We start from the raw sequence: 27545 nt of genomic DNA, 5'->3' as shown, positions 1-27545 counted from the left end.
GCGGCACCCGTAGCGCCGCCTCCTTGGATCGATGACGTGCGGGCCGAGCAGGAGGAAGGAAGGACCTGTGATCTCCTCTAATCCAAAACATCGACGATAACAAACCAACAGCATCTTAACGGAGGATATCATTAACCTCTAAAATACATCATCCACATCACAAGGACACAGCATGGCTGCACAGAAGATCAACGAAGCGCACGAGCACATCGCTGCAGCTGAGAAATGGTATGAATGATGAGAAACGATCCACTGGAAAATACAAGATGTTCTACTGGCTACAGAAGTGTTAGGATGAATAGGATCCATATGTACATACAGGCCAGGCCATAATATGTTCTATAGCCATAGAACTGTTAGGATCCATATCTATGTACATGCAGGCCATGATAGTATGTTCTCATAGCTAGAACTATTAGGATCCTATCCTAGGCTAGCGGACCTAGCCTTGGATCACAAGACGGTCATCTGTCAGAAATAATATGACTGACAGACAGTCAGAATCCATGCTGTGTGTACGATACGTACAGGCCTATAATGTAGATGTTCTACTACTAGCTACAACTGGAGCTGTTAGCCATACATATACATAGGCTACGCCATAGAAGTGCTGTTTTGAATGATGATGATATGCGAGGTCTCTCCTGTACAAGCCAGCCTTTCTTGTGATGTACGTGTGTATTACTCTTTAATAGACAGTTAATGGCCTCAGTTGTAAATGCTGCCTATATGGAAATGGATTGTGTATTAATTTGTTCATATTTATTCACTGTTTATCTTTATTGATTTTGTAGCCTGAAAACCAGTCTCACAAAGTGGAAGCCAGATTATGACAGCGCTGCATCGGAGTATGGCAAAGCAGGTAAGCTACGCACCATTGACATGGATAAACGTGTGTCCATAAACATCTACAGCAGTGTAGGAGTTTTAGTTGTATTATTATGATTTAGTCTTGATTAAAAGGCTTTGTGTCATGAACAACAACAGCAGCTTTAAACATTGGCCAGTGTTCCTCACAAATGGACCACAGAGAGTGAGATGCAGCGATATATTAACACTGATACTTAATATGCACACTCTGGGCTGTCATTGGCCTCGGATATAAATATATGGGAGTGGATTGTGTATTTATGTATGAGTTATTACCTCACTTAGAGTGGGCTACAGTGCTATTACCTCACAGAGAGTGGGCTACAGTGGTGTTACCTCAGAGACTGAGGCAATATCACTGCACCTCCACTCTTATTACTATATTCCTTTTTTTTCTCTTGTCTTGAATTTGTCTTTACTGTTCCCAGCTGTGTGTTTCAAGAATGCCAAACAGTATGACCAGGCGAAGGAAGCCTACCTGAAAGAAGCAGAAAATCACACAGATAATAAGGCGTATCCTTTGTACAGCTTTAGATCTTCACTGTTTAATGTGTTTATATAACATTTCTGTCACCTTGTTGTTAGTTTCCTTAACTTTATCCACAGCCTCTTTCATGCAGCAAAGTAAGTTTATTTTTTAATGATATACACATCAGAGATCATAGTGTGTTTTGTTTAGATTTTGTGGTGTTTTGTATTCAGTTAAACAAGTGTCTTCTTTTTCAGGGCAATTGAACAAGCTGGTATGATGTTGAAGGTACGGTAATTGTCCTACAATTTTAAGTTTCATTCACTTGGAATGCTGTGGTATTATGACCAAAAACGACCTCCTGTTACATTTGTTTTGTTACAGGAACAAAAGAAGATGCCTGAAGCCATTCAGCTCATTGAGAAAGCCTGTATGATGTACATGGAGAATGGTACACCGGACACTGCAGCAATGGCTCTCGATAGGGCTGGAAAGTAGGTATTGTTCATGGCTGTTCAGATTGTGCAGGATTGTCCCAGTGTTTACTAGAAGTTTGTGTCTTATTTATTGACCTATCTATCTATCTATCTATCTATCTATCTATCTATCTATCTATCTATCTATCTATCTATCTATCCCAGTGTTTACTAGAAGTTTGTGTCTTATTTATTGACCTATCTATCTATCTATCTATCTATCATTTAGTAATATAAAATCTGTCTTTGTGTAGACTCATAGAACCCATCAACTTGGACAAAGCTGTGGATCTGTATCAGAAAGCAGCTGGTGTGTTTGAGGTAAGATCGAGCTGAAAACAAAGATTGAACTGTCTGTGGTGGTGATAAAGTTTATATCTAACACACTCATGTTTGTTTGTTTTGTTTTCTTCTGCAGAATGAAGATCGCCTGCGGCAGTCTGCTGAACTGCTGGGCAAAGCTTCCAGACTTCTGGTCAGGTTAAAAAGGTAAACAAAAACTGGATCGTGGGAAAGTGACTCCAGCCAAGGAAACAAACAAAACAAAATGATTTTGCATAGGTTTCTCAGTTCCTGTTACGGTAGCTGCATGGCAGTTTGTTATTTTCTGTGGATTATCTACTGCATGATTCTCAACCCTTGTAATTTCAAGGATCCTCAGTTACTGTACGCCTGTCACAATTATTCTATAATCTTCTAATCACAATTATTTGAGATAATCACAATATTTTTGCATAATCGATTCCATGTTGAAACATCTTCTTCACACATTAAAAAAAGCAGAAATAGCAGATCTACATGCTTACTTTATAAGCTTGTCGATCAGCTATTTCTGCTATACATGTATCAAATTATTAAATGTAATTCATTTCTTTCTATATTTAAGTTATTCGTCATATCTGCTCTGCAATGTTTTTTATTATGAAGCCTAAAAGGCAAAGAGAAATACAAAATGTATTCACATGTTCCAATGTTCAATACCAAACACACAATTCAATCGTTAGTCGCAATTATTTGAGGGACAGTTAACCGTTAACCTAAAATTGTAATCGTGACAGCCCTACTCTCAGTTAGATTTTTATGTCTGGGACATCAATCTAAGAAAAACATTTTTATTGTTAGAAATGATTGGGTCTGATCTTTGGTCAAGGATTCCTTTAGTGTTTGTGGTTTTGTGCACAGTTCTCATGCCAGCCCCATCTTTTCCAAATAGGCTTGATGATGCAGCAGTTGCTATTCAGAAAGAGAAGAACATGTACAAAGAGATAGAAAACTATCCTATGTGTTTCAAGGTAAGATCACTTTAATGTTGTGTCTTACTCTTGCATATGCTGTAATGACTTACATAAACAGTAATAATTTATTAGTTTATATAAGCCATGACAACTTTAACCCATTTAGGGCTAGAAATGATTGAATGCTTTAACCAGTGAAAAATAGCAGATATACAAGCTCACAGCGCGGCACCGAGTGCCGCGCTGCAAGCTTGTAGATCTGCTATTTTTTGAAAAAGTCGTGAATATGTGTGCAAATCTTTGAATATTATGTATTTTCAAAGCGAACGTTTGTAACTCAAATTTTGCTTCTGGGCGGTCCCTGGAACTAAATATTTTGAGATGGGGGGTCCGTGGCCAAATAGATATCATTTTGGGAGTCCTTCACATGAAAAGGTTTGAGAACCACTGACATAGTAGTCTCTCAAGAACAGACTAACTGAGCTCCAGTTATAAGTGAAAAGGAGCTTTCCTTTGACGATGGCTAAGCCAGATTGCCGACACAGAAACATGGGTTTTTCAAAAAAATCTTTGAAGGATTCAAAAGACACTTATAGAATCGGGTCGAAATTCTAATTTTCACGATTTTTCAAAAATAGCAGATCTACAAGCTCGCAGCGCGGCACTCGGTGCCGCGCTGCGAGCTTGTATATCTGCTATTTTTCAATAGTTAAAGCATAAAATAATGATACACAAAATGTGTACCCGTTCTAAATGGGTAAGACTCAGTTTCACAGATATTGGTTCAAACTCTCTGTCACCATTGTGGGATGTCCTCCGGGTAACTTCACAAGCTGTGGCATTCTACTTTCTGTCTTTAACTTTTGACATCGTTTGATGAAGTGAAAGTGCCCTTGAAAATACTTACTTTAGTTTTACACCTATTATTAATCTAGGGTATTGTTGATCTGTGCTTTGATCCTTTAGAAAACAACTGCCCAGGTGCTGATTCACCTTCACAGAGCGGACTTTGTGGCTGCAGATAAATGTGTAAGGGAAGGTTACAGGTACGAGTCCTCTCATGATGTTTCACATTGCTGTGTATGTGGGCACTGGGCAGCACTGAGGGTGGTATGGTGACTGATTCATGTCCTATATAACTCAAAACCTCAATTACAAGGGAAACGCACACGGGACGCGGCGCGTCAAAACATACGCCCCCATTATTTTCAATGAACTAACCCACACCAGCGGCGTCAGACTGTTATATTTTTCCAGCGCTGCCGTGCGATGAAAATGTTCTCCCCACCGGGGGAAATGGATGCGGCGCGAGTTGGTGTTACCACGCGGCTTTCACGTGCGTCAACACACCAGTGTCGTGCACCCATAAGTGGCCAATCCACAAGCTGTCCATCCTCAAAAGAAAACAAGAGAGATGCCACCTGTGATCATTTTGACAGCACATTTTGAGCTAGTTTTAGGCGACTTTGAGCGACTTTGAGCTTGTAGATCTGCTATTTTCAGAGCTCAACACCGATTTAGTTTTCGTCAGTGAAATAAGGTAACTGTCATCATAGTTTTAGTCGATGAAATGAACACTGCTAGGCTTGTGGAAGTGGAAGAAGTTTGGCTTTAGCGCACCTTCTCGTGCGGGGACACCTGGGTTCGAATCCCGGGAGCGCTAAAATGGAATCAAACTAGTAAGATCTAGGGGTGTAACGATATAGTAACTGAATCGAAAAATATATTTTAATTTGCAATGATCTGCTATATCGTTGGCAAAAGCAAAATATCGTACCGTATCGGATTCGGTATAGTTTTAAAATGCAGTAATCGGTATCGAATCGTTTTGCAATGCAAATAATTTTGTGCCTTGTATTTGGCAATTTTAAGAGGGAAAATGAAAAAGAGGGGTCTAATTACCTTTCCATTCCATAAAGCTACTCTTGGTCTAAGGATAAATGTGTGTAATTTCTGTGTTCATGTCAAGGTGGGTTTGTCCATATGTTTTGAAATATAATGTCCATGTATTTGCTAGTTAATCACAGCGTTTACTTCCATAATAATAGATTTTTTTACACGTTTTACACAGATTTCATTTCTTTGCTAAATAGTTACTATATGGATTTTAAATCATTGAATCGAATCGTATCGTATCGTATCGCCATGAATGAACCAATATCGTCCGTGTACCATATCGTTAACCATGTATCGTGATGCGTATCGTATCGTTGTTAAAATGTATCGTTACACACTTCGTAAGATCCCATTCATTCATTCATTGTGTCAAGCGGGGTAGCCTAGTCTTTTTTGGTTGAGTATGTTTACGGTTTAATCTGAAGCTTAAACCTGAACACTAAGCATGCTGACAGGAAGTCCTGCTTCCATTTCCTGTCCAGTCTCCCAGGCTACAGTACGAGCGAGGACGTGGTTGCCATGGAGACGCTGCTGGCGGGGTACGATGAGCAGGACGAGGACAAGGTGCACCGCATATGCAACTCCCCTCTGCTCAAGTACATGGACAATGATGTGAGTAGCAATGGATGCCCGTGGTTATTGTTGTTCTTTTTGTCATTAACTAATTGGCCGGGAACACGTCTTTGTCGCTTTAGATTCAAACCACTTTAACCATTATTGTATGCTTTAACTATTGAAAAATAGCAGATATACAAGCTCACAGGGCGGCACCGAGTGCCGCACTGCCAGCTTGTACATGTGCTATTTTTGAAAAATTCAGAAACTTTGTGCAAGTCTTTGAATATTTTGACCCGATTCCATAAATGTCTTTTAAATTCTTCTTCTAAATCGGTGGTTCTCAAACCTTTTCCTTGTCAAGGACCCCCAAAATTACATGTATTTGGCTGCGGACCACCATCTCAAAATGTGTTGTTCCAGGGACCCCCCAGAAGCAGAGATTTGGGTGTCAGAAGTTCGCTTTGAAAAATATATATTCAAAGATTTGCACCAATTTTCATAATTTTCCAAAAATAGCAGATCTACAAGCTCGCAGCGCGGCACTCGGTGCCGCGCTGTGAGCTTGTATATCTGCTATTTTTCAATAGCTTTCAATAGCTTTTCTTCTCGTAAATCAACGCCCCACTTGATCAAACAATGGCGTCACACGAAAGCATCAAAAGTAGCAGATCCACAAGCTGGAAACGTGTCGCGAATTTTAATCCTGAATAGTAACCGGACATAGGCGGTTTCCAACCGACAGAGACTATACAGTATATCTCCTCTTTATGGAAATAAATATTATTTATATAGCGCTTAACCACTGAAAACCTATTATACTTAGTTTAAAGTTAGGGGTAGTGTCCTAATTTCCTCCCTCCAAATCTCTTGAATGGATACACTAGAGTTCAAGTTACTTTACACAAAACCGAAGAATGAAAACTAAAATAAAAGCAATCACAATAGAAATTCAATCAACGGCTTGTTGTGTCTACTATATTAAGTACAGTTAGTATTACTGTGTGAATGAATATCTTCCTTTTCTCAACAGTACGCTAAGCTGGCCATCTCCCTGAGAGTACCTGGAGGAGGTGTCAAGAAGAAGAAGGCTCCAGAAGGGGGCGCCAGCGGGGCCCCTGCTGAGGAAGAGGATGACTATGAAGGAGGGTTGTGTTAAAAACATGTCAGCCACAAGAGGAGCTGTAACTCTGTGTATCATCAGTAAGTCCATATCAGGTACTAAAACATACTGAGTGGCCTGTTATGTGATCCTTACTGTACCAAAACATCATCAAACCAATTCCCAAATTATCTAGGTATTACAAAGCAAGAGTTGACTATACTATCTGCACGGAATCTAACTAGCTACAGCCTTTTTCATTTGTGTACAGTTTTTGAGTGGAATCCACTGTGCTATGGAGAAGTTGAGAAATCTATCAAGAATATAGTGTATGTTCATGTTCTTTTATTTCATGTCCATTGTGAAAACTGTGCGTTTGTAAATTCTGTTGTTTATGGTTTATGGATGACATTCCCAAGATTTGCTGGCCGTATCTCAAAAATTGGGCAAAGGAAAAAAATAAATATATCTTTATCTGAATTAATCGATGTATAGGTGTGTATTTGTACAGAAATTATTTATTCAGTATTACGGTTCTCGCTAGTTAAGAAAAGTCACGAATGCAATATGCAAAATCAGTTCTTGTCTTCGTTTATGCATGTGTGTATGGAATGGAAGAAAGTGAATGTGAATACATCTTGAGTTGATATGAAATCTACGAAGCTCACGAATAGCGCTGATTAATAAACTGCTAATACAGACACTACAGCACTCTAGTGTTCGGCACTTATTACGCTCAGTCTTGAGATATTATACTATACTCTACAATACATGATGAGAGAACTTGTAGGAGGTTGTACACTTGTGTGTTGTACTAAAGCCTGGGTTATGCATGATTGCGTGACATTGGTGTGCAGCTACATACTGTACATACAGTACATACATCCACCATATAATTCAGGCTTTAGTAATGACTGGGTTTCAATAATCTCTCTTCCACAGTCAGACTCATAATAGTGACAATGACCTCAAATGAGGGAACATGCAATTATGATTTGATTGTTTCAGATGCCCTTGATTTATTTTAATTTGGTGACTATTCCCGTAAACATTCCTTCCTTAGGGTGTCTACTGTCTAGTCTTTCCATGTGTGTATATAGTAGAACTTATACTAAGTGTGCCAGCAACTTGTTTATACTGGGAGATCACTTGTGTTGTGTGTCAGTCAAATACTCAAATAATGATACATTAGACCACATAAAGGGAATGGTATTAAAGGGAAGTTTACAATATTTCTTGCTGTTGTGCATCTTTCCGGTGCGATCCTTTAGAAGACTAATGTCCAGTTATTGAACATTTACTGAATCGACAAACATGTCCTTGTGAGGACTGAGTGAAACTGGAGAGAGTTGTTGGTTCCAGAATGTTCCTTGAAGGACATAAAATAGCTTCTAGGCTTCTTAAGACCTTATTTATTTTTGATGAGGCCATTGCTCTGTCTTCTAATGATCTCTCCCTGTTAAACAATGTCCTTACCATGGTCATAAAGCACACGCCGGTGCTGAAGCCTTCCTGGATGTTTTACCCCCCAATAACTGTGACGTTTCTGTGCGTTAGTGAGCTCAAAGACTGGACTTGTACATAAATGTTGCCATTGGTGAAAATAAATATCAATAAACCATTTCATCTGGTCGTTCATTCACAGTGAATTTATACAAAATAGATGATTTGTACGAAAAGGTATACCTTTATGTTAGGGTTAGGTCTTAAGCAACAGTAAGTGAATCTTGACATTACCGTGAACTTTTACGGCTTGGCTCCTCAGAGGTGAGCTGTCTAGAAAAGGGTCTGTCTGTCTGTCTCTTGTGTGGCCGGAGCTAATCTCATAAATCACTGGACTAGACCAGTCAGTGCCATATGTCTTATGCACACAGTAAGTCGTCCATAGAAGTACCTTTTCACATTTTACACATGATACTGTATGTTTTATCATTTTAGCTTTCATTTGATGATGGGGCTCTGATGGGTCTTAAACCTTGCCCAAATTTGGAGTCATGTTGTGATCAGTGGTTCTCAACCTTTTCAGGCCGTGACTCCACAAAATAATCATATTTGAACTGGGGGACCCCCCACCCTGATAAGCACTTAAATGTAGGAGTTGAGGCATTACATTTAGTTTGACTCGATTTCACAGATGCTGTAACTATTGTGAAAATAACTGATCTACTGTGAGCTTGTAGATCGGCTATTTGTTACAATCTTAAATTATTTGTCAATTTGGCCAATTATATTTGTTTTGATCGTTTGTATAGTATAGTTTGTTGATTACTTTTGATGCAGTAATGGTCTTTGTAAATGTGGGGACCCCCCCGAGTCCGACCCACAGGACAGGTTGAGAACCACTGTCATAGACATGTCATAGGTGATGATGTCACAGGCTGGCCCCATGAAGTCTGAGATCCACCTGATTAGATTTCCATGTGATTCTGGGTTGTCTTTGTGTTTGTTATCAGCGACGTCAGACTCGGTTGACGGTTGGTCTACCTGAATAAAAAAAAACATAAAAGGAAACAGTGGAACGAGGAAACAGTGACTAAATGTGAAACTCGACACCCATTACAGAAGTTTTATTTTCAGATCACATGGACCTCTATCCCATACCCCGTTTTCATATACTGGTACAGTTTCACATTTCATTCCAAGACCCCTCCCCCTCCCATAAAATCGTTATGTACATGTAATGAAAATTATTCATGACAATAATGAAGTTTTTCTTTCATGCTACAATGTCTTCTAATGCATAGTTTGGACCAAAGGGGGTTTTCCATAGGGAGGACCCTTGTATGAATGAATGGGAGTTCTTTTATTTATGTGTTTTTATTTCAGTCTCCCCTGACTGAATGAATAGCCAAGGGTCTCTCACAATGTTCACGTCTGAATTCTAAAAACTGTGAGAGGCTCCCGATTGATGAGTGGTGTACCGGTTAATGCACCCTGATTCAAAAATAGCCCTCCCCTGGGCTAGTGTCTGGCCAGACTGGAGATGATGCAGAATATGATTATCAATTAATCCCATTCGCTGTCTGTAAAATTCTCCAAAGTGTTTTCTCCAACCGTCTTAAAATAGAACCTTGAGCTGCTTGCCACTCGCCGTGTGCCGCCAGTAAACATAACGGGAATATAGACCCTGACTTTCAACGTGCGTTCTCAAACAACATCCACGCTTTACATTTTCATGCCATTTAAATAGTTCTCAGCTTTTTACCATTTCATATTCATAGAATCATAGATCCTTCAAGGCCCATCAGATTAGAGTACAATGTGTCAAATGTGGACATACACACACAGTGGGTGTCTACTGTCTATCTAACCTCTTCATGGTGAAAACAGCTCTTCCTGAGAGAGATATGTAGTCTTTAACCATTTTCTTTTCATAGAAACAAAATAAGGCAAGTAAAGATTGTCTAGTGATGTGTTTTATGTTGTGGCTCCCTCCACATAGTGTAGCCTCTGACTTTAAAAAGAAAATGTCCGTGGGTTATGTATGGGCTTCCTGTCTGGGCCTGAAGTCCACAGTTTTCAAAAGCAGCCGGATTTGGAGGACGCGACCTCTACTCTATATTGCACAACCCCACAATCCAAGAGTTCCACGAAGGACAAAATGTTCCAAATACAAGTCTGTGCGTTACTCATTATTATGCACATATGCATGTCGGTGGGAAGCCCTTAATTAACACTGTACCACAACTGCTGTCTGCATAGATAGCTACAAAGCAAATCAACGGGGACAAACGTTTAGTCCCTTTAGCCGTACGGTCCGCTTCTCAGCGTCGGTGGACGTCAGCAGCGTCCACCGCTGATACCAGCAGAGCTCCACGAGCAGCGACGTAGATCCATCCGTCACCGAACGAGGCGCTATTAGCCGATTAACCCGAAAGCCCCTGACTCAGTTCTGAACCGGCTGCTTCACACAAAAAGCATCGGGGTGCCCCCGACGGTGCAGGGTTCACTGCGTCTTCTCCCGGGTCCACTTGATCATGGTCTCTGGCGAGCGGTACAGGAAGATGAGCTTGGCGTACATGTCCTCCTCCAGGTCCAGCTCGCCCGTCTCCCGGACCAGGAAGATGTCGGTGCACAGCTTGAGGATGCGGTCCACGTTGGGCAGCTCCTCGAACATGATGGTGTGGGAGATGCCGCTGAAGAACTCGCGCACAAACTTGCCGATGACCAGCACCACCGAGGCGTACAGACCCATGATCCTATAGACACGGGAACGGAGGGATGTCGAGTTAATGCGGTGTTTTGACATTCAAACAGGCTTTTCAAGAACCACTGGCTCCCAAACAGTGGGTCGGGACCCAGTTGTGGGTCACGGACAAATTTGTCACGACTCAAGTAAAAATCACATTTTCTTTTCCAACATTTCAAAAAAACAAATCAAAAGATGTTTTTTTAAAAATAACATTTCTTTTAAATAATTAAAAATAAAACATAACAAATCCCGGGCAAACATCTGATCTCTCTTTTGGGTCTCGACCTGAAAAGTTTAGGAACCACTGGACTGGAGAGGAAAGAGCGGGAAGATGCCGTAATTGAAACATTTGGCCAGATTCTATCAAATGATGTCCAACTATTACTACACGTTGTGACTTGGCCCACCCAGCCATTAGGAAGCCAGAGGTACTAGCTCAGTGATTCTCAACCTTTTTAAAGTTGCAATCTGGGATTTGTACCTGGGGGCACCCTGCAGTTGAGTTACATTATAGGTAAAACGGAACCCCATTTGAACAGAGGATACCCGTAATTGCCGGACTATAAGCCGCGGCTTTTTTCCCATGTTTTAAACCCTGCGGCTTATACAGCGACGCAGCTTATATAACGATTTTTTACAGCTATCGGCCAGTTAGTTCGTTTTACAATGGTCTTTAACAAGGATTTATATATAGATTTCTACAGCTAACGGCCACCAGGGGCGCTCTAGCGGGAAGCAGGAAGGACACCTGCGGCTTATAGTCAGGTGCGGCTTATAGTCCAGCAATTACGGTAGGTTTATGACCTTCATGCTATACCTCTTGTTAACCAGCAGTGGTCCTACTTGACAATAGGTTATACATTTCTCAAAAACGTCCATAGTCTATCCATTAGAGTCTATATAGTCTATAATAAACTTGATACGATTGTTATCTGTGGGACCCCAATCAACAATGTAAATCCTCAGTGCTATTCAAAAAGTAGCAGATAATCATTTTGAATTACAAAAAAAGTGTGAGAACTGCTGATTTAGAAGAATAGGCCTCAGGTCTTAAGTTATGACGCATTATTACGCAGTTTACTTTAACCATTAGTTTATGCTTTAACTATAAAAAAAATAGCAGATATACAAGCTCACGGTGCCGCGCTATGAGCTGGTAGATCTGCTATTTTAGAAAAATGGTGAAAAGTCTTTGAAAGTCTGAATATTTTTGACCCGATTCTTTGACCTGTCTTCTAAATCCTTCTAAGGTTTATGAAAAACGCATTAGAATTTCAAACTTATATGTATTTGGCCACCGATCCCCATCTTAAAAAGTTATTCCAGCAAAAGCAAAATTTGAGTTACAAATTTTGAGTTACGTAATTCGCTTTAAAAATACATATATTCAAAGATTTTCACATATTTGCATGACGTTTCAAAAAATTGCTGATCTACAAGCTCGCAGCGTGGCACTATGTGCCGTGCTGTGAGCTTGTATATCTGCTATTTTTCAAAAGCAAAAGTATGAAATAATTCCAGGTCTTAATTAGGGATGGGTATCGTTCACCTTTGAATCGATACGATACGTTTTTCGATACCTGGGAATCGATACGATACCCTTTTCGATACTTTTTATTTAAGTTTAACTTCAACACGGAAAGAGTGGTGACTCACTGGCTGCTGCGGTAGAGCAGAGGTGATGATGATGATCACACAGTGTGGCGGAGCGGAGAGTATAGACGTTGGATAATCATCATAATAATAAACATTATATGCTATTGTCTGCTATTTTCCACAGTAACGAGTGTAGCCTACTAAAGCAGTCATTAAACTCTCAGTAGCCCAACTGTTACAGATGCGACCGGCCAGGGGTGCGTTCCAGACTCAGAGTATCGAAACGAGGTATCGTTCATTTTTACGTGAACCGATACCTGATAGTATCGACGTCATGCGATCGATACCATTAAAAGTATCGCAGCCGATACCCATCCCTAGTCTTAATGGGTCATGAACTCACCCATATCCAGCCAGGAAGCCCAGGCTGGGCGGGCTGACCTGGTCACTGAACACGTAGAGCTCCAGGCCGGGGTCATAGAGGTTCTTCTTGCTCCTCTTGGGGATGCGTCCCAGCTCCGTCTGGTTGACGATCCACCACTCCTGGATGTCATCAGAGGAGTTGCGAGCTCTCTTCAGGTTCAGGTTGATGCTCATCAGCACCTCGCCTGGAAGAGTTGCGTATGTTGACAGGGTTATTTTTTGCGGTTATCTGAGACTTTTTTTGAAACCTAGCGGAACCCTAGCGGAGGTTTTCTTAAAACGAATAGAAAAAAATCACACCCAATGTGAAGTGAGCGGTGGTCGTGCTTGCATAACGTCTTCAATCAATTGGTAATTGGTGATGTAATACAGGCTACACACACGCACAGTGCTATGGCAAAACGCTGAGGAAAACACATTGCTATGGCAAAACGCTGAGGAAAAAGACTAGGATATAAGTCTAGGATGTAATTGGTGATGTAATATGGCTACACACACACACACACATATTGCTATGGCAAAACGCTGAGGAAAACACATTGCTATGGCAAAACGCTGAGGAAAAGTGTCTACAGATAGTGGCTACAGATAATTGGTGATGTAATATGATGTAATATGGCTAGACACACACACATATTGCTATGGCAAAACGCTGAGGAAAACACATTGCTATGGCAAAAAGCTGAGGAAAAGTGGCGACAGATAGTGGCTACAGATAATTGGTGATGTAATATGATGTATTATGGCTACGCACACACACATATTGCTATGGCAAAACACTGAGGAAAACACGTTGCTATGGCAAAACGCTGAGGAAAAGTGGCTAGGAGCGGTTTACCACCGCTCAAAAAATAAAACAAATAATGCAAAACGGACTAAAACGAACTCAAACAAAATTAAATTGAACAGAATTGTGTGTAAAATCATTGTCGTTTTAGGTTTTCCATCATCATACCTGATGTCATGCAATCTTTCATACCTGTTTGAGCTTCTATGTATCAAGGTATTCCTCATAAAAAACTGAAACTAAAAACATATACTAAAACCAGTCAATTCCTAAAACTAAAATTAAGATCTTTTGGCAGGTGCCACCGTTGTACGATTGCGTAAAATGTAGACATTGCCCTCTGCCGTCGTGTCAAAGGGCTTTACAGTAAAAAGAAACGTGTGCAAGCACGCATGCACGAAAACACACAAAGGTCTCAACCTTGGAAATCATTTTCCTCTCTTTCTTCTTTTTCATTGTCTGGAGCCTGTACTTTGTCATCTGTTGCTGTTGCAGCTTTGGTCATGGCTGCCAGTTCCCACCTGATGTCATGTGGGAGTCCCGACTGCTCAAGGTCGTACTGAATAACCGCTAGCTTGCATAGTGTCTTCAGACTAGGACTTAAGTCTAAGATGTACAGGTCAGACACGTAATCTTCATCTTCGACCTCCACTTGAACGGCTGTGTATCTGTAGCCTCCAAAGAGGATTATACGATCTCCAACCATGCAACAGCACATTACGGTGATCCCACATGGGCCTTTCCCCTTGGGCTCAAGCTTCTTCCAGGAGAAGGTGTCTGGACTGAATTTCCATAGATCGTTAAAGGCCCGGGGCTTCAGAGGAAAATTGTGGCCACCAAATATGTACAGCTCTCCACTGTAGGCAAAGGCTGAATGACCCCAGCGTCGTTCTGGAAGGAGCTTTGCTGAAGGCGTGGTCAGCCAGCAGTTGATGTCTGTATCAAACACACTGATATAATCTTCCCCGTGTTCCCCTTCACCCCCAAATACAAACATCTGTGTCCCGATGATGGTGGCAGAGTGGCATGATGAAGCAGGTGCCGGAGTGCCAGTGCTATTAATTGAAGACCAGACCATTGTGGTGGTGTCCAACTTGTAGATGTCATTAGTCCACCGAGACAGGTTGTTGTATCCACCAAACATATACATGACCTTCTCCAAGACACAGGCTGAGTGGCTCTCCTTTGCCTCTGGAATGGTCCCAGAAACACTGGGCCTGAACCATCTGTGGGTGTCTACATCAAAGGCATAAAGCACGTTGCAGTACTCCCATTTGGGGGAAACAAATCCCCCCCAAACGTAGATGACATCTTCTATGAGCACAGCTGTGTGGCCATACATGGAGGGAACCTCCAGGGGATGTTCTTCTCCACTTGTCACTGGGCTCAACGTCACCCAGCGCAAAGACACTGTGTTGAAGACATGTACGTCCATCTGTTTTGTGTCGTACATGTAGTTACAGAACCCTCCAAAGGAGTACACCTTGTCTCCAACTGCCACAGCAGCATGGAGGGATGTCTTTGGTCCTCCTTCTATATGCACTGTCCAGCGCAGTATTTCACACACCGGGACCATCACGGAGAGAATTCCCTCATCAATACTCTGTAAAAGAATGAGGTTCTACTGCACGTGCTACTGCTTATATTGGTAAGCAGGCACAAATGTCAACCGAAGCTTGGCCAATCCACAAAGCCGATGGGTTGGGTTGGCCTATCGGGGAAGCTGAAGTAGAGTGGCATCAGCTTATAATGTGAGTATGACAAGTAGAAAGCTTAGTGGTTGAAAGTTCTGAAGCGTCCCCTTGTCACAAACTGCCCATCATAATGTAATTCCAGTGTGTGTGACTGACAAAACAAGTGTTAAAACTAAGTAGCTGTTATGTTAACAGGTAAAGTAACAATGGGGCCAGTGTGGTCTATACCAGTGGTTCTCAAACGTTTTTTATACATTCTCTGTTATTCGTCACTCTCTGTTATTGCTCTCTGTTATCTTTCTGTTATCTGCCATTTATGTTCCCATATGCTGCAAGGATGCCTTTCCAAAATAGCATTTGTGAGCATGTAGATCGTCTATTTTTGCTATTTCTGAAACAGGCCATAAGTGGTTAAGCACAATAATATACCATTTACGTTTAATAACTACTTCACCTTCGTAAAGCTGGTCAACAGGCTTGGCGTCAGAGTCACTGGGAGCTCGAAGATAACGTGGAAAAATGTCTTTTATGATCCTGCAGGGGAGCAGAGCAGAAGAAAAAAGAACTCAACGACCATCACATTTCCTTTTTAATCGAGTTCTGCTGCGGTGTAACTCCAGAATAAAACAATACAACACATGGCGTCCACTTGTTCGAGACTTCATCAATCTCTAACCAACCATCCATCCATCCATCCATCCATCCATCCGCCTGTTTGTCTTGTCTCTTTCTAGCTCAGTTCTTGGAGGGTTCTGAGCTCTTCCAGAACTAAGCAGGTCATACCCGGAACACAACAGATTCTTAAAGCTCTTAGATGGTTGTGCAGTACAATGAAGAACATGCATACCACTAAACTAGTGATAACCGAGGCATAAACTTTGAACATGAAACTCACACTGATTCCTCTCTGGTGCCGTTCAGCAGCTTAATGAGCTGGCTCTTTGTGATGTCGTCCAGACGGGTCACCCATTTCCCTGTTGCCATTTCAGCTTTAGCACCCAGTGTGAGGTTCCTGATTGGGTTAGAGTGTGTGTCAGAAGAACACAGAGTGTTGATGATCATGATGAAACACATTTTAAAACATTTCACCTGAAATAGCCATAGCTCACAATGTGTAGCAACGAGAAGCATTTCCCAAACATTGTTGGAACTTGAAGGTGTTGAATGTTCAGAACTGGAAACAGTGTTAATTTTGCCAACTATGACGAGAAAAGTTTGTCGACTACCTTTTTTCACTGGCGAAAACGAAATAAAAACTACGATGGCTTAAACTAAGACAAAATATACTGACAATTTCGTCAACAAATAAAAACGACATAAAAACTAATGGAGAAGAGATCCAGTATAACTAAGACAAGCCATTTTATGTTTGGTTGCAATCCGTAAATAGCAGATCTACTATCTAGATCTGCTATTTTCAGCATGCAATTAAGTGTAAAATCAGGCATTACGACCATCAAGGCATCAATACATTTTTGTCCACATAATCAACTGTAGATTTGGTCGACTAAAATCGTATGACCTTTAGTCGACTAAAACTAGACTAAAACTAAAACATTTCAGATGACTAAAATATGACATAAACTAAATGAAATTGTATTCAAAAGACTGACTTAAAAAAAAAAGAAATCTAAACTTGCTGTCAAAATGAACAGTGTGTACCTCTGAATGGACCAGGCCACGGTGATGGGGAAGTCCTCCTCAGACTCCAGCATGACCATGAGGTTCTCCCTGCTGGGAGGGCTGATGGTCCACAGTGAGTTGGAGCTTCCCTCCAGCTCGGCGATGGTCAGGTCATCGTGAGTGTAACCCTCCAGCCACTGCAGAGCCGTCTGGAGAGAGAGAGAGAGAGAGAGAGAGAGAGGCATTGTGAAGCATTAAGCCATTATTATTTTATACTTTAGCTATTGAAAAATAGCAGATATACAGCTCGTAGATCTGCTATTTTTGAAAAATCTTGAAACTTTTTGCAAATATATTAATATATATTTTTTTTGCTTCTGGGGGGTCCCTGATACATAATATTTTGAGACGGGGGTCAGCGGTCAAATACATATAATTCTAGGGGTCCTTGACATGAAAACCACTGACATAGAAACATGCGTTTTTCAAAAACCTTAGAAGGATTTAGAAGACATTTATAGAATAGGATCAAAAATGTTCAAAAATAGCAGATCTGCGAACTTGTATATCTGCTATTTTCAATAGTTAAAGCATAAAATAATGGTTAAAGTAATAATGCGCAATAATGTGTTCACCGGTCAAAGTCATACTGTGCAACATTCATGTTTTAGTAGAGTTTTTGGTGACAACCTGGTAGCTCCCTCCCAAGGTAAATAAAAAGAAGGTACAGGTGTCTAACTATCAGCCATTTAGCTGGGGACCCCCTGGAAACCCCCTTGGCTAAAAGGTACAGTAGTTCAGATGCATGTCCTCCCCATGGCCACGGTTTGTTGATTTGATAGAAATACCAGACACATGAGAAACAAATGTCATCTTGCCTCTAGTCATGTACAATGCTTACACAATACTATTATAATGCACTTACGTCATCAATGTATGAATGACAAAACCTCTTAAATTCAGGCGGCGTTACATCCTGAAGCTGGTTCTGCTGTGCGCTCATGGTGAAGACAGGCTGGAAGAAAGGAAAACAGTGCATTCATAGAGACAATCTTCTTTTTGAAGGATTGTTTGTACATTTCATTTGGTCATTGCACCGAAACTCAAATCCAGCATAATCAGATTTGTTGTACCGCCAAAACATCTCAACCCTATAAAGCCTAGAGACAAAACATCATGCCTCGCCTCAGAAACGCTTCCCAAAAAAAGGCATTTATCCTTTGTCATCACCCAGAGATTGAAGCATGTTTTGAGTTCCTTCAGAGTAGGTCATTGCGGTATGTTTGCTTACGTTACAGCTCTCTCCCTTCTCATGCATTCCATTTTGTTAACTGTACCTGGCTTTCATTTCAAATCAAGTTCCATCAAGCATCACAAAGTGTGCAATCTGGGAACCCATCAGCATTTCTTTTTTCTCCTTTGAATTCGCGGAGCTCTGAATCTGTCTTCAGAGATTACAAAGTGTGTAACATGACCCCCCCCCTCCCATCCATCCCAGTTTAAGTGTGAGCAGTCCAGTGAAGTGCGACTATAAAAACCACTTGAACCCTATTCTGGGCATGTCATAATAGTTGAACATTCAGCAAAAATAGCTCATCTAAAAGCTTATAGATCTTAGATTCGGTGTAGAGGGAAAAGAGGAGTCGACCAAGCATAGACCCCCAGGGTGATCAAGGTATATAAGGGTTTAAGTAGCTAAACAGTGTAATAATAGTAAATACATCTAATCAAGTGTGTAATGATGACAAATAAGTCATCTCAACAGAGTGTGTGTACCTGGAACCCGGCCAGGGTGATCTTCAGAGACACATCCAGGGGTTTGTTGACCACTCCGGCCACAGACTTGACCAGCGACATGAAGAGCAGTGGGAACCACACGATGCAGATGAGAAGCATCACGATCATACCTCCCATCCCGTACTTCACCACCTTCTTCTTCTTCTGCCCTCGGGGCTGAGGGTACCTCTGTGGAAGAGAGAGAGAGAGAGAGAGAGAGAGAGAGAGAGAGAGAGAGAGAGAGAGAGAGAGAGAGAGAGAGAGAGAGAGAGAGAGAGAGAGAGAGAGAGAGAGAGAGTATGGTAGACTTATGTTATGATGCAGCGTTGCTGTCGGGCAGAAACCTCTCATCTCCATATTCTAACTTTTAGAATTAGTGAATTCCCTACTTGATCATACTATAGCGTCACAGAAATGTATCAAAAATAGCAGATTGACAAGATCGCGGCACGAAGCGCCACGCTTTGAGCTTGTAGATCTGCTACTTTTGTAATTTTTTATTTGAATCCTGGGAAGTAACAGTTTTGGACATATGAGGTTTCCATCTGACAGAGACGATATGGACTGCTGCCCTACACGGTCAACTAACTCCATAGTATTAACCCTACTATCATATCATTGCTGCCTGTCGGGAGGATCTTTGTTTGTCCAAAACTGTTACTTTAAAATAAATATATATATAAAATAAAGTGTTCCAATGGATGGATCCAATTTAGTAATTTTTTATTAACTTGGTTAAATATGTACCGGTATGTATGTATAAAGCCCAGAGATAAACTTAACCATTAAACTGCTCAAATAAAATAGCAAAACTAGCTCACAGAGCTTGTACATCGGCTATTTTACCACTTTTGTGTGACACTATCGTATGACGAGGTAGGGCATTAATTAGCAAAACACATGAAAAGTTGAAATATGGAACCAGAGATGATATGATCCAAACTCAGTCAGTTTCCTCCTCAGTGGATTCAGTTGATCTGAATGTAAGAGATTCAGATTTGAAGCTGTTTATCGTCTTATTGCCTCGTTATATTCACGTCCTCGTGTGTAATGACGTTTACACTTGTACTTCTGATTCTTCTTATTTACACACTATGGATTTTACTGTTTTAAGAGGAGTTTAAAAGGTTGATGTTATCGTTCAGGCTCCCCACCTCATGGCCTCTTTGGTAATTTGGTGCACATGGCATTTGTTTTCTGTTCGGCTTGTGCTGTATGTTTCTGTGTATGTTGTTCATTTTGTGTTTTTTTTTTGCCCTACTCACTGCAAACTGCATTTTTACCCTCCAGACATACAAGCCTTGAATTTGAGCTGAGTTTACTTGCTGTAACTCTATGCAGGCTTGCCGAAACCAGTTGATGTCACAGCGTGTACTGTACTCTCCTAACACACACACACAACGCACATTTCACATCATATTTACATTAACAGAGGGTAAATGTCCTTGGTCATGGTTAAGTTTTATGCTCTGCGGTAAGGCAAAATTCCCATCTGGGAAAATCTTGAACTCCACCCTGGAGTGCAATTCTTCCTTCATTCTAATCCAGACCTGGGACAATGCTTGCCTGAGAAACAGGCTAACCCCAGACCGGACAATGCTATCCTCGAAATAATCCAGTCCTGGGTCAAAGGTAACACTGGTAACATCGGTGTGTGCCAATAAATAAGTGGAAATGTGAGTACTTTGTCCTCCATTGATTTGACAATTGGGATGTGTTTTTCATATGTACAGGTACACTGGATTTTGGGTCTAGCACTCCAGTGAGAAACCTCGTTTTCTTATGTAGTAACAATAACAGCCTTGTACATGCAACTGTACAGTTGCCAGGTTTTACAAAATAAAGTATATAGGGAGTAAATGGAACAAGGAAAATAAACCCAGAGGGAGGGGGAGAGAGAGAGAGAGAGAGAGAGAGAGAGAGAGAGAGAGAGAGAGAGAGAGAGAGAGAGAGAGAGAGAGAGAGAAAGCAGAACAATGTCCTTCAACAGACAAAACCACCCACCTTCTCTGACTCCCTCCAGCACTTGAGGACAAAGATGTGAGCGTAGATGTCCTCCACACAGATCCAGCTGGACAGGGACAGACTGGTGTCCGTCCACACCCAGTCCATCACCGCTCTCAGCTCTGTGAGGAACGGCACCAGACGGAACCTGTTGGACAAACAACAAAGCATTTCCTTGCTGTCAGGCTAGAAACCGCTTATCTCCATATTCTAACTTTTTGTGTTGTTTTCCCACGTAAATTAACGCCCTATAATTGATCATATACTGCAGCGTCACACAAAAACCATTGTGTATTTTCACAAACTTCCTTTTCAAAAATACTGAAAACAGCTGATCTGTAAGCTCACAATGGGGGTGTGAGTGAGCTTGTAGTTTGGCTATCTTCAATATTAGTCGTACGACGAATTATTGAGGGCTTATGTGGATTATGTATTTTTATATTTTTATTGCTAGCTTGGCACCATCGTCAAATGAACATAAACACATTTCATTTTAATATGGTCATTGATCATAGAGCATTCTCCACTGGCAACAGAAGGCCATGATACTTCATTATGTACATAGTATACAACATAACTATATAATGTACATCGGGCAATATTTTACTGGTGGCGAGTCATGTGTGCGTTGTGTAGCGCTGTTTCTCAGCTTGAGAACTGAATGCAAAATTGGCCGGTCAATCAATTAAAAGTTGAGGTTGATAACATTTTTCAGTAGAGAAATAAAAAGAAAACAATAAATCCACAGAGATTTAAAGGTGTGGTTTACTAAGGTGTGGACTCCCTAAATCGGGAGATAAGCGACCGCCAGGTCGCATACACAAACTTTAGGAGGCAATGGTAGGCAATCAGGAGGGAATATGGGAAATGGCCTGGGACAGATCCATGTTGATGACATGACTTTGAAGATACTGTGTACCACTTTGCGTGATTTTAGGGCAAAATCTGAGCAGTGTCCAAAAATGTGTCTTGCAAGAATCTGCCTCATGGTGGCGCTAGAAGAGGGGCATGTGAGAAATGAGGGGTTGTGTGTGCAGACTGACAGACAGCCGGTGGAGGTTTTGATAGTAACTGCGACCTGACGGTCGCAATAACTTTGGTGGGTCCAGAATGATTGTTTTATTGACATTTGTAAGCTGACAGCCTCCTTTATCTATGTTGCTTTAGAAAGGTTGCTTCCTTATTATATAGACATAGCAAATGGAAATAAGGAACATTATGCCACAGAGGTGTCGTGATGTGGAGTGGAGTGCAACATCTAGTGGATGAATGTTGTCTATAAAGCATCTATTGTTCAGTCAATCAAAAATATTAATTTCCCCTGATAATCGAATCGAATAACAGCATCATAAATAATACTAATATCGATTACATCAATACATGTATAATTCATATGCATTTCATACGGTTCACACAGTCCCTCGCTGAAGCATCAAAAACCAATCAGTTAAAGAGAAACATGACGGAGCACCCAGAGGACCAATCACAAATGAGTTTGGCAGGTCATTACTCCTCCAAGACAGGACGGACGCATTCCAGTAGCCGCCCAGACAAGAGTCCTCGTTCCCATGGCTACTGCACTCACTCACCCTTGAAACAGGAAGAGGTTGGCGTAGTTGTAGCTCTTGGTGAGGAAGTTCCCCAGCACACGGGTGGGGTAGCCACAGCGGATCTGATAGTACTGCACTCACTCACCCTTGAAACAGGAAGAGGTTGGCGTAGTTGTAGCTCTTGGTGAGGAAGTTCCCCAGCACACGGGTGGGGTAGCCACAGCGTTCCCATAGCTACTGCACTCACTCACCCTTGAAACAGGAAGAGGTTGGCGTAGTTGTAGCTCTTGGTGAGGAAGTTCCCCAGCACACGGGTGGGGTAGCCACAGCGTTCCCATAGCTACTGCACTCACTCACCCTTGAAACAGGAAGAGGTTGGCGTAGTTGTAGCTCTTGGTGAGGAAGTTCCCCAGCACACGGGTGGGGTAGCCACAGCGTTCCCATAGCTACTGCACTCACTCACCCTTGAAACAGGAAGAGGTTGGCGTAGTTGTAGCTCTTGGTGAGGAAGTTCCCCAGCACACGGGTGGGGTAGCCACAGCGTTCCCATAGCTACTGCACTCACTCACCCTTGAAACAGGAAGAGGTTGGCGTAGTTGTAGCTCTTGGTGAGGAAGTTCCCCAGCACACGGGTGGGGTAGCCACAGCACTCACTCACCCTTGAAACAGGAAGAGGTTGGCGTAGTTGTAGCTCTTGGTGAGGAAGTTCCCCAGCACACGGGTGGGGTAGCCACAGCGTTCCCATAGCTACTGCACTCACTCACCCTTGAAACAGGAAGAGGTTGGCGTAGTTGTAGCTCTTGGTGAGGAAGTTCCCCAGCACACGGGTGGGGTAGCCACAGCGTTCCCATAGCTACTGCACTCACTCACCCTTGAAACAGGAAGAGGTTGGCGTAGTTGTAGCTCTTGGTGAGGAAGTTCCCCAGCACACGGGTGGGGTAGCCACAGCACTCACTCACCCTTGAAACAGGAAGAGGTTGGCGTAGTTGTAGCTCTTGGTGAGGAAGTTCCCCAGCACACGGGTGGGGTAGCCACAGGTGGGGTTCCCATAGCTACTGCACTCACTCACCCTTGAAACAGGAAGAGGTTGGCGTAGTTGTAGCTCTTGGTGAGGAAGTTCCCCAGCACACGGGTGGGGTAGCCACAGCGTTCCCATAGCTACTGCACTCACTCACCCTTGAAACAGGAAGAGGTTGGCGTAGTTGTAGCTCTTGGTGAGGAAGTTCCCCAGCACACGGGTGGGGTAGCCACAGCGTTCCCATAGCTACTGCACTCACTCACCCTTGAAACAGGAAGAGGTTGGCGTAGTTGTAGCTCTTGGTGAGGAAGTTCCCCAGCACACGGGTGGGGTAGCCACAGCGTTCCCATAGCTACTGCACTCACTCACCCTTGAAACAGGAAGAGGTTGGCGTAGTTGTAGCTCTTGGTGAGGAAGTTCCCCAGCACACGGGTGGGGTAGCCACAGCGTTCCCATAGCTACTGCACTCACTCACCCTTGAAACAGGAAGAGGTTGGCGTAGTTGTAGCTCTTGGTGAGGAAGTTCCCCAGCACACGGGTGGGGTAGCCACAGCGTTCCCATAGCTACTGCACTCACTCACCCTTGAAACAGGAAGAGGTTGGCGTAGTTGTAGCTCTTGGTGAGGAAGTTCCCCAGCACACGGGTGGGGTAGCCACAGCGTTCCCATAGCTACTGCACTCACTCACCCTTGAAACAGGAAGAGGTTGGCGTAGTTGTAGCTCTTGGTGAGGAAGTTCCCCAGCACACGGGTGGGGTAGCCACAGCACTCACTCACCCTTGAAACAGGAAGAGGTTGGCGTAGTTGTAGCTCTTGGTGAGGAAGTTCCCCAGCACACGGGTGGGGTAGCCACAGCGGATCTGATAGGCCGACAGACTGAAGTAGCCACACTTGACCAAGTACCACATCTGTGCCACTGTGTTCTCGTTGAAACGCCTGCAAGGTGCAGATGGAGGCAAGGAAAGATTTGCGTTACAAATGTTTGCTTTAACAATGTATATGTTACAGTTAGTTTGGGTAACTCAGTTAGATTGGGGTAGGAGCGCTTGTTTTTGTTCACCTCATGTCCCAGTGGTAGAGCATTTGACTGCATTAGTCCCACGCTGGTGAATGCTACTATGCCTAAACCTAAACCTAACCCTAAACCTTACCCTAAACCTAACCCTAACCCCTAACCCTAAACCTAACCCTAAACCTTAGCCTAAACCTAACCCTAACACCTAACCCTATGGGATGGCTCATCCCAGATGAGGAGACTGATGAAGAGACCACAGGTCCTTTAAAGAAGCCAACCCGGCGTAGATAAATATCCACTCCAAATTCAATTTTCAAGAGCTAACATCAAAAAAAGAAAACAATCTTATCTTTGTTTTGACAAACACCAAGACCTGCAGGACACTCTTCCTGGATTAAGAGACACACACATTTCCTAAACCACAAAAGACCCATAGTGCTTGGGGGATTAACAAAGGACCAACATGACCCTTTGTCATGCCTAGGAGCTGGTGTGAAACACACCCGAAACCAGTAATGGCCCATCTGGCTCCCTTTGTTATGCCTAAAACAAAAGACTGGGGGATGAACACAAACTCAAACCTTGAGATTTAAATAAACCTACAGCCTTGTCCTACAACAAAGGCCCCTATCAAGGTAAGATTTACAGAAATTATACTGATCATGGCGTTTATCGTGCGCTTGCCCAGGCCTTACGGCCTGGGCATAAATATAACGATTGCATTCACCACGGCTTCGTAACTCGCGCGGCGCTCCGCCGGCCGCGCGGCCCTGGCCCGCGAGTGCCCGCGCCGCAGGCGCGGGCACTCGCGCCTGCGGCGCTCGGGCGCGAAGAGCAGGACCAAGGTCCGCTGGCCTTCGCGCCGCTTGCAGTGTCGTGGATAGTAACTATGACATCCATTGTTTTATAAAAACATAACCCTAGAAAGGTTAGTAAACAGTTGGAAAAACTAAAAAGGACTAATTATAGATAGGACATTGGACTCTTTCTTAGTTTCAAAGAATGGCGCGTGCATCCATTCTCTCGGGACTGTATACATGGAAGAAACCACAAACAGTGTTCTTTATGTGACAATCCCGATTGAAATCAAAACCCTTCCCTAACCTAGCCAGTACCTGCTTTGCAAACAAGAAAGAGTCTTTAAATGTCAACCTTATATTGTGTAGATTTCTAAGATACATCTATACAAAAATCATTTTTTCAAAAAAATAGTCAAAAAAGACTATATGTAAAAACAGGGTATTCCCTAAAAAAGGACCAACACCCACAAACAATTAACTGAATGGTCGGCCATCAAGGCCCATTAAACCCATGGACCAATCAGGAAAGGCCAAGGTTTAGACCACGCCTACCTTTTTCCACATATATACTAGAGAACTCCAGAGACACTTTAGTCTCATCTGGAGATTCAGCATCTGATGAAGTACTAAATTGTACGAAACGTAATGCATTATTCAACTGAAACCCGAGGCCATGGACGGTCTGAGGAGCCCTGGCAGATAGCCGGGCGGAAACGGAGACGGAACAGGAACCAGGTTGACACAGGCGTGTCTCAGGTAAATATACAGAAGGGACCAGGACTGTGGAACTGGAATAGACCCGGAGGGGATTCTAGTCACAGACAGGCCCACCACCATCACAAGAACCATGGACATCCTGGAGGATACCATAAGGTGAGTACTACTGGACGAGAGGCTTGGACACACCGAGATCACCAGGTGAACACTGGCAGGCCCTTCAGAGAAGAAAGAGAACCAGCCAATAGACCAGGTACTCAGCCCAGAGGGAATAACAGACAGAATCAGGTACACCATAACAGGACCCAGGTAAACCCGACAAACAGAAACACATACATCCACACACCAGAGGAACAGGGGAATTCCATTTTACTGGTGACAATCCGTAACATTTACAATTTAATGGTAGCTAACCACCATCTAGGTAATGTAAACCAGAGGGGCAAAGTGCCAGATAACATAGCCAGACGCACAAAAGAGCTAATCAATTGGATTACTCCAGCCAAACCCACAGAGGAAACGTTACGATTGTTAATTGGTAATGCGACCAATTGGGAAAATACAACAATGCAGATCCTAAAGCAACATTATCTTACACAAATAGATAAAGCTACAGCGGCACTTTACACATGCCTACCACAAGATTTTGATAAAGCCATACCGATCGCAACAAGATGGGCCAGGAAGAAATTTGGCAAAAGATTGACACCAGGTACAGTCTCTTCAACCAAGGATACACTCACTGATTTGAGATACTGCTTAGAAACAGAAATAACAAACTCCACACACACGGAGCCAGAAAGTATTACACCCCCACCCCCTACCATGCAACCTGCAGTTCTATCTCCCACAGGGAGAACAACCACACCACAAGTGGAACCAATGGCACCAGCAGGTAGGAGAACAGTGACTGTAACAACTGAGATTCACCCGGCTGAGACAAACCTCCCAGATCTCACAACACCACCGGAGACACCTAAGAAACAACGCTGCAGGCGGAGGGTTCAGAATCAAGGAAATACACAGGAGAACCCAAGCACCTCAGACGGAGGAGAGGGCCCGAAAGAGGACCAGGCTATGATAGATACCACCCCAGAGGAGCCAACACTACCGGATGAGAACACTGCTGCAACAGCGGATACTCAGCTATCCGAGGCGGACTCCCTGGCTCCCACAACACAGACCAGAGAGACCCTAAGGACCACAGGTCCTTTAAAGAAAACAACCCGGCCTAGATCAACACCACCCAGGGAGACACCTAAGAAACAACACTCCAGGCGTGGGGGTATGGGATGGCTCATCCCAGATGAGGAGACTGATGAAGAGACCACAGGTCCTTTAAAGAAGCCAACCCGGCGTAGATAAATATCCACTCCAAATTCAATTTTCAAGAGCTAACATCAAAAAAAGAAAACAATCTTATCTTTGTTTTGACAAACACCAAGACCTGCAGGACACTCTTCCTGGATTAAGAGACACACACATTTCCTAAACCACAAAAGACCCATAGTGCTTGGGGGATTAACAAAGGACCAACATGACCCTTTGTCATGCCTAGGAGCTGGTGTGAAACACACCCGAAACCAGTAATGGCCCATCTGGCTCCCTTTGTTATGCCTAAAACAAAAGACTGGGGGATGAACACAAACTCAAACCTTGAGATTTAAATAAACCTACAGCCTTGTCCTACAACAAAGGCCCCTATCAAGGTAAGATTTACAGAAATTATACTGATCATGGCGTTTATC

General features: G+C 42.8%; 3 protein-coding genes across 3 annotated transcripts in view; 1 reads left to right on the top strand and 2 right to left on the bottom strand.

Annotated features, from left to right (window-relative positions):
- Window positions 1-47: 47 nt before the first annotated feature.
- On the top strand, window positions 48-8189 carry napgb (N-ethylmaleimide-sensitive factor attachment protein, gamma b). Its single transcript, XM_080726185.1, has 12 exons — window positions 48-228; window positions 795-862; window positions 1299-1383; window positions 1477-1494; window positions 1597-1627; window positions 1724-1833; window positions 2070-2136; window positions 2234-2304; window positions 3029-3107; window positions 4017-4096; window positions 5429-5558; window positions 6535-8189. The coding sequence occupies exons 1-12, from the start codon at window positions 173-175 to the stop codon at window positions 6658-6660; spliced, it is 921 nt and encodes a 306-aa protein (XP_080582311.1). The 5' UTR covers window positions 48-172; the 3' UTR covers window positions 6661-8189.
- Window positions 8190-9211: 1022 nt separating this feature from the next.
- piezo2b (piezo-type mechanosensitive ion channel component 2b) overlaps window positions 9212-27545 on the bottom strand; it is a 202797-nt gene continuing 184463 nt past the window's right edge. The window contains exons 48-56 of the mRNA XM_080726880.1: window positions 24043-24201; window positions 20699-20846; window positions 18695-18883; window positions 17844-17933; window positions 16958-17127; window positions 16191-16307; window positions 15750-15829; window positions 12795-12999; window positions 9212-10802 (exon numbers count right to left, since the gene is read on the bottom strand). Of these exons, the coding sequence (XP_080583006.1) occupies window positions 10550-10802; window positions 12795-12999; window positions 15750-15829; window positions 16191-16307; window positions 16958-17127; window positions 17844-17933; window positions 18695-18883; window positions 20699-20846; window positions 24043-24201 (1411 nt within the window). The 3' untranslated portion in view covers window positions 9212-10549. The remainder of the gene's footprint in view (window positions 10803-12794; window positions 13000-15749; window positions 15830-16190; window positions 16308-16957; window positions 17128-17843; window positions 17934-18694; window positions 18884-20698; window positions 20847-24042; window positions 24202-27545) is intronic.
- Window positions 14017-15177, bottom strand: LOC308286048 (kelch domain-containing protein 3-like; the record flags this gene model as incomplete). The annotated part of the gene is made up of 1 exon (XM_080727010.1): window positions 14017-15177. One exon carries the CDS (start codon window positions 15175-15177, stop codon window positions 14017-14019), a length of 1161 nt encoding a protein of 386 aa, XP_080583136.1.

Source organism: Nannobrachium achirus (genome assembly GCF_963921795.1).
Source record: "Nannobrachium achirus genome assembly, chromosome: 5".
Taxonomy (NCBI): Eukaryota; Metazoa; Chordata; class Actinopteri; order Myctophiformes; family Myctophidae; genus Nannobrachium; species Nannobrachium achirus.
Note: the sequence above shows the minus strand (reverse complement) of the source record. Positions and strands in the feature narration are given on the sequence as shown.

What these genes read in the sequence shown, in the direction of transcription:
- napgb (XM_080726185.1), top strand. Translation starts at nt 173, where the DNA reads ATGGCTGCACAGAAGATCAACGAAGCGCACGAGCACATCGCTGCAGCT. An exon ending in GCTCTCGATAGGGCTGGAAA is followed by an intron (nt 1,834 to 2,069) that starts GTAGGTATTGTT and finishes GTCTTTGTGTAG; the next exon opens with ACTCATAGAACCCATCAACT. An exon ending in TCAAGTACATGGACAATGAT is followed by an intron (nt 5,559 to 6,534) that starts GTGAGTAGCAAT and finishes TTTTCTCAACAG; the next exon opens with TACGCTAAGCTGGCCATCTC.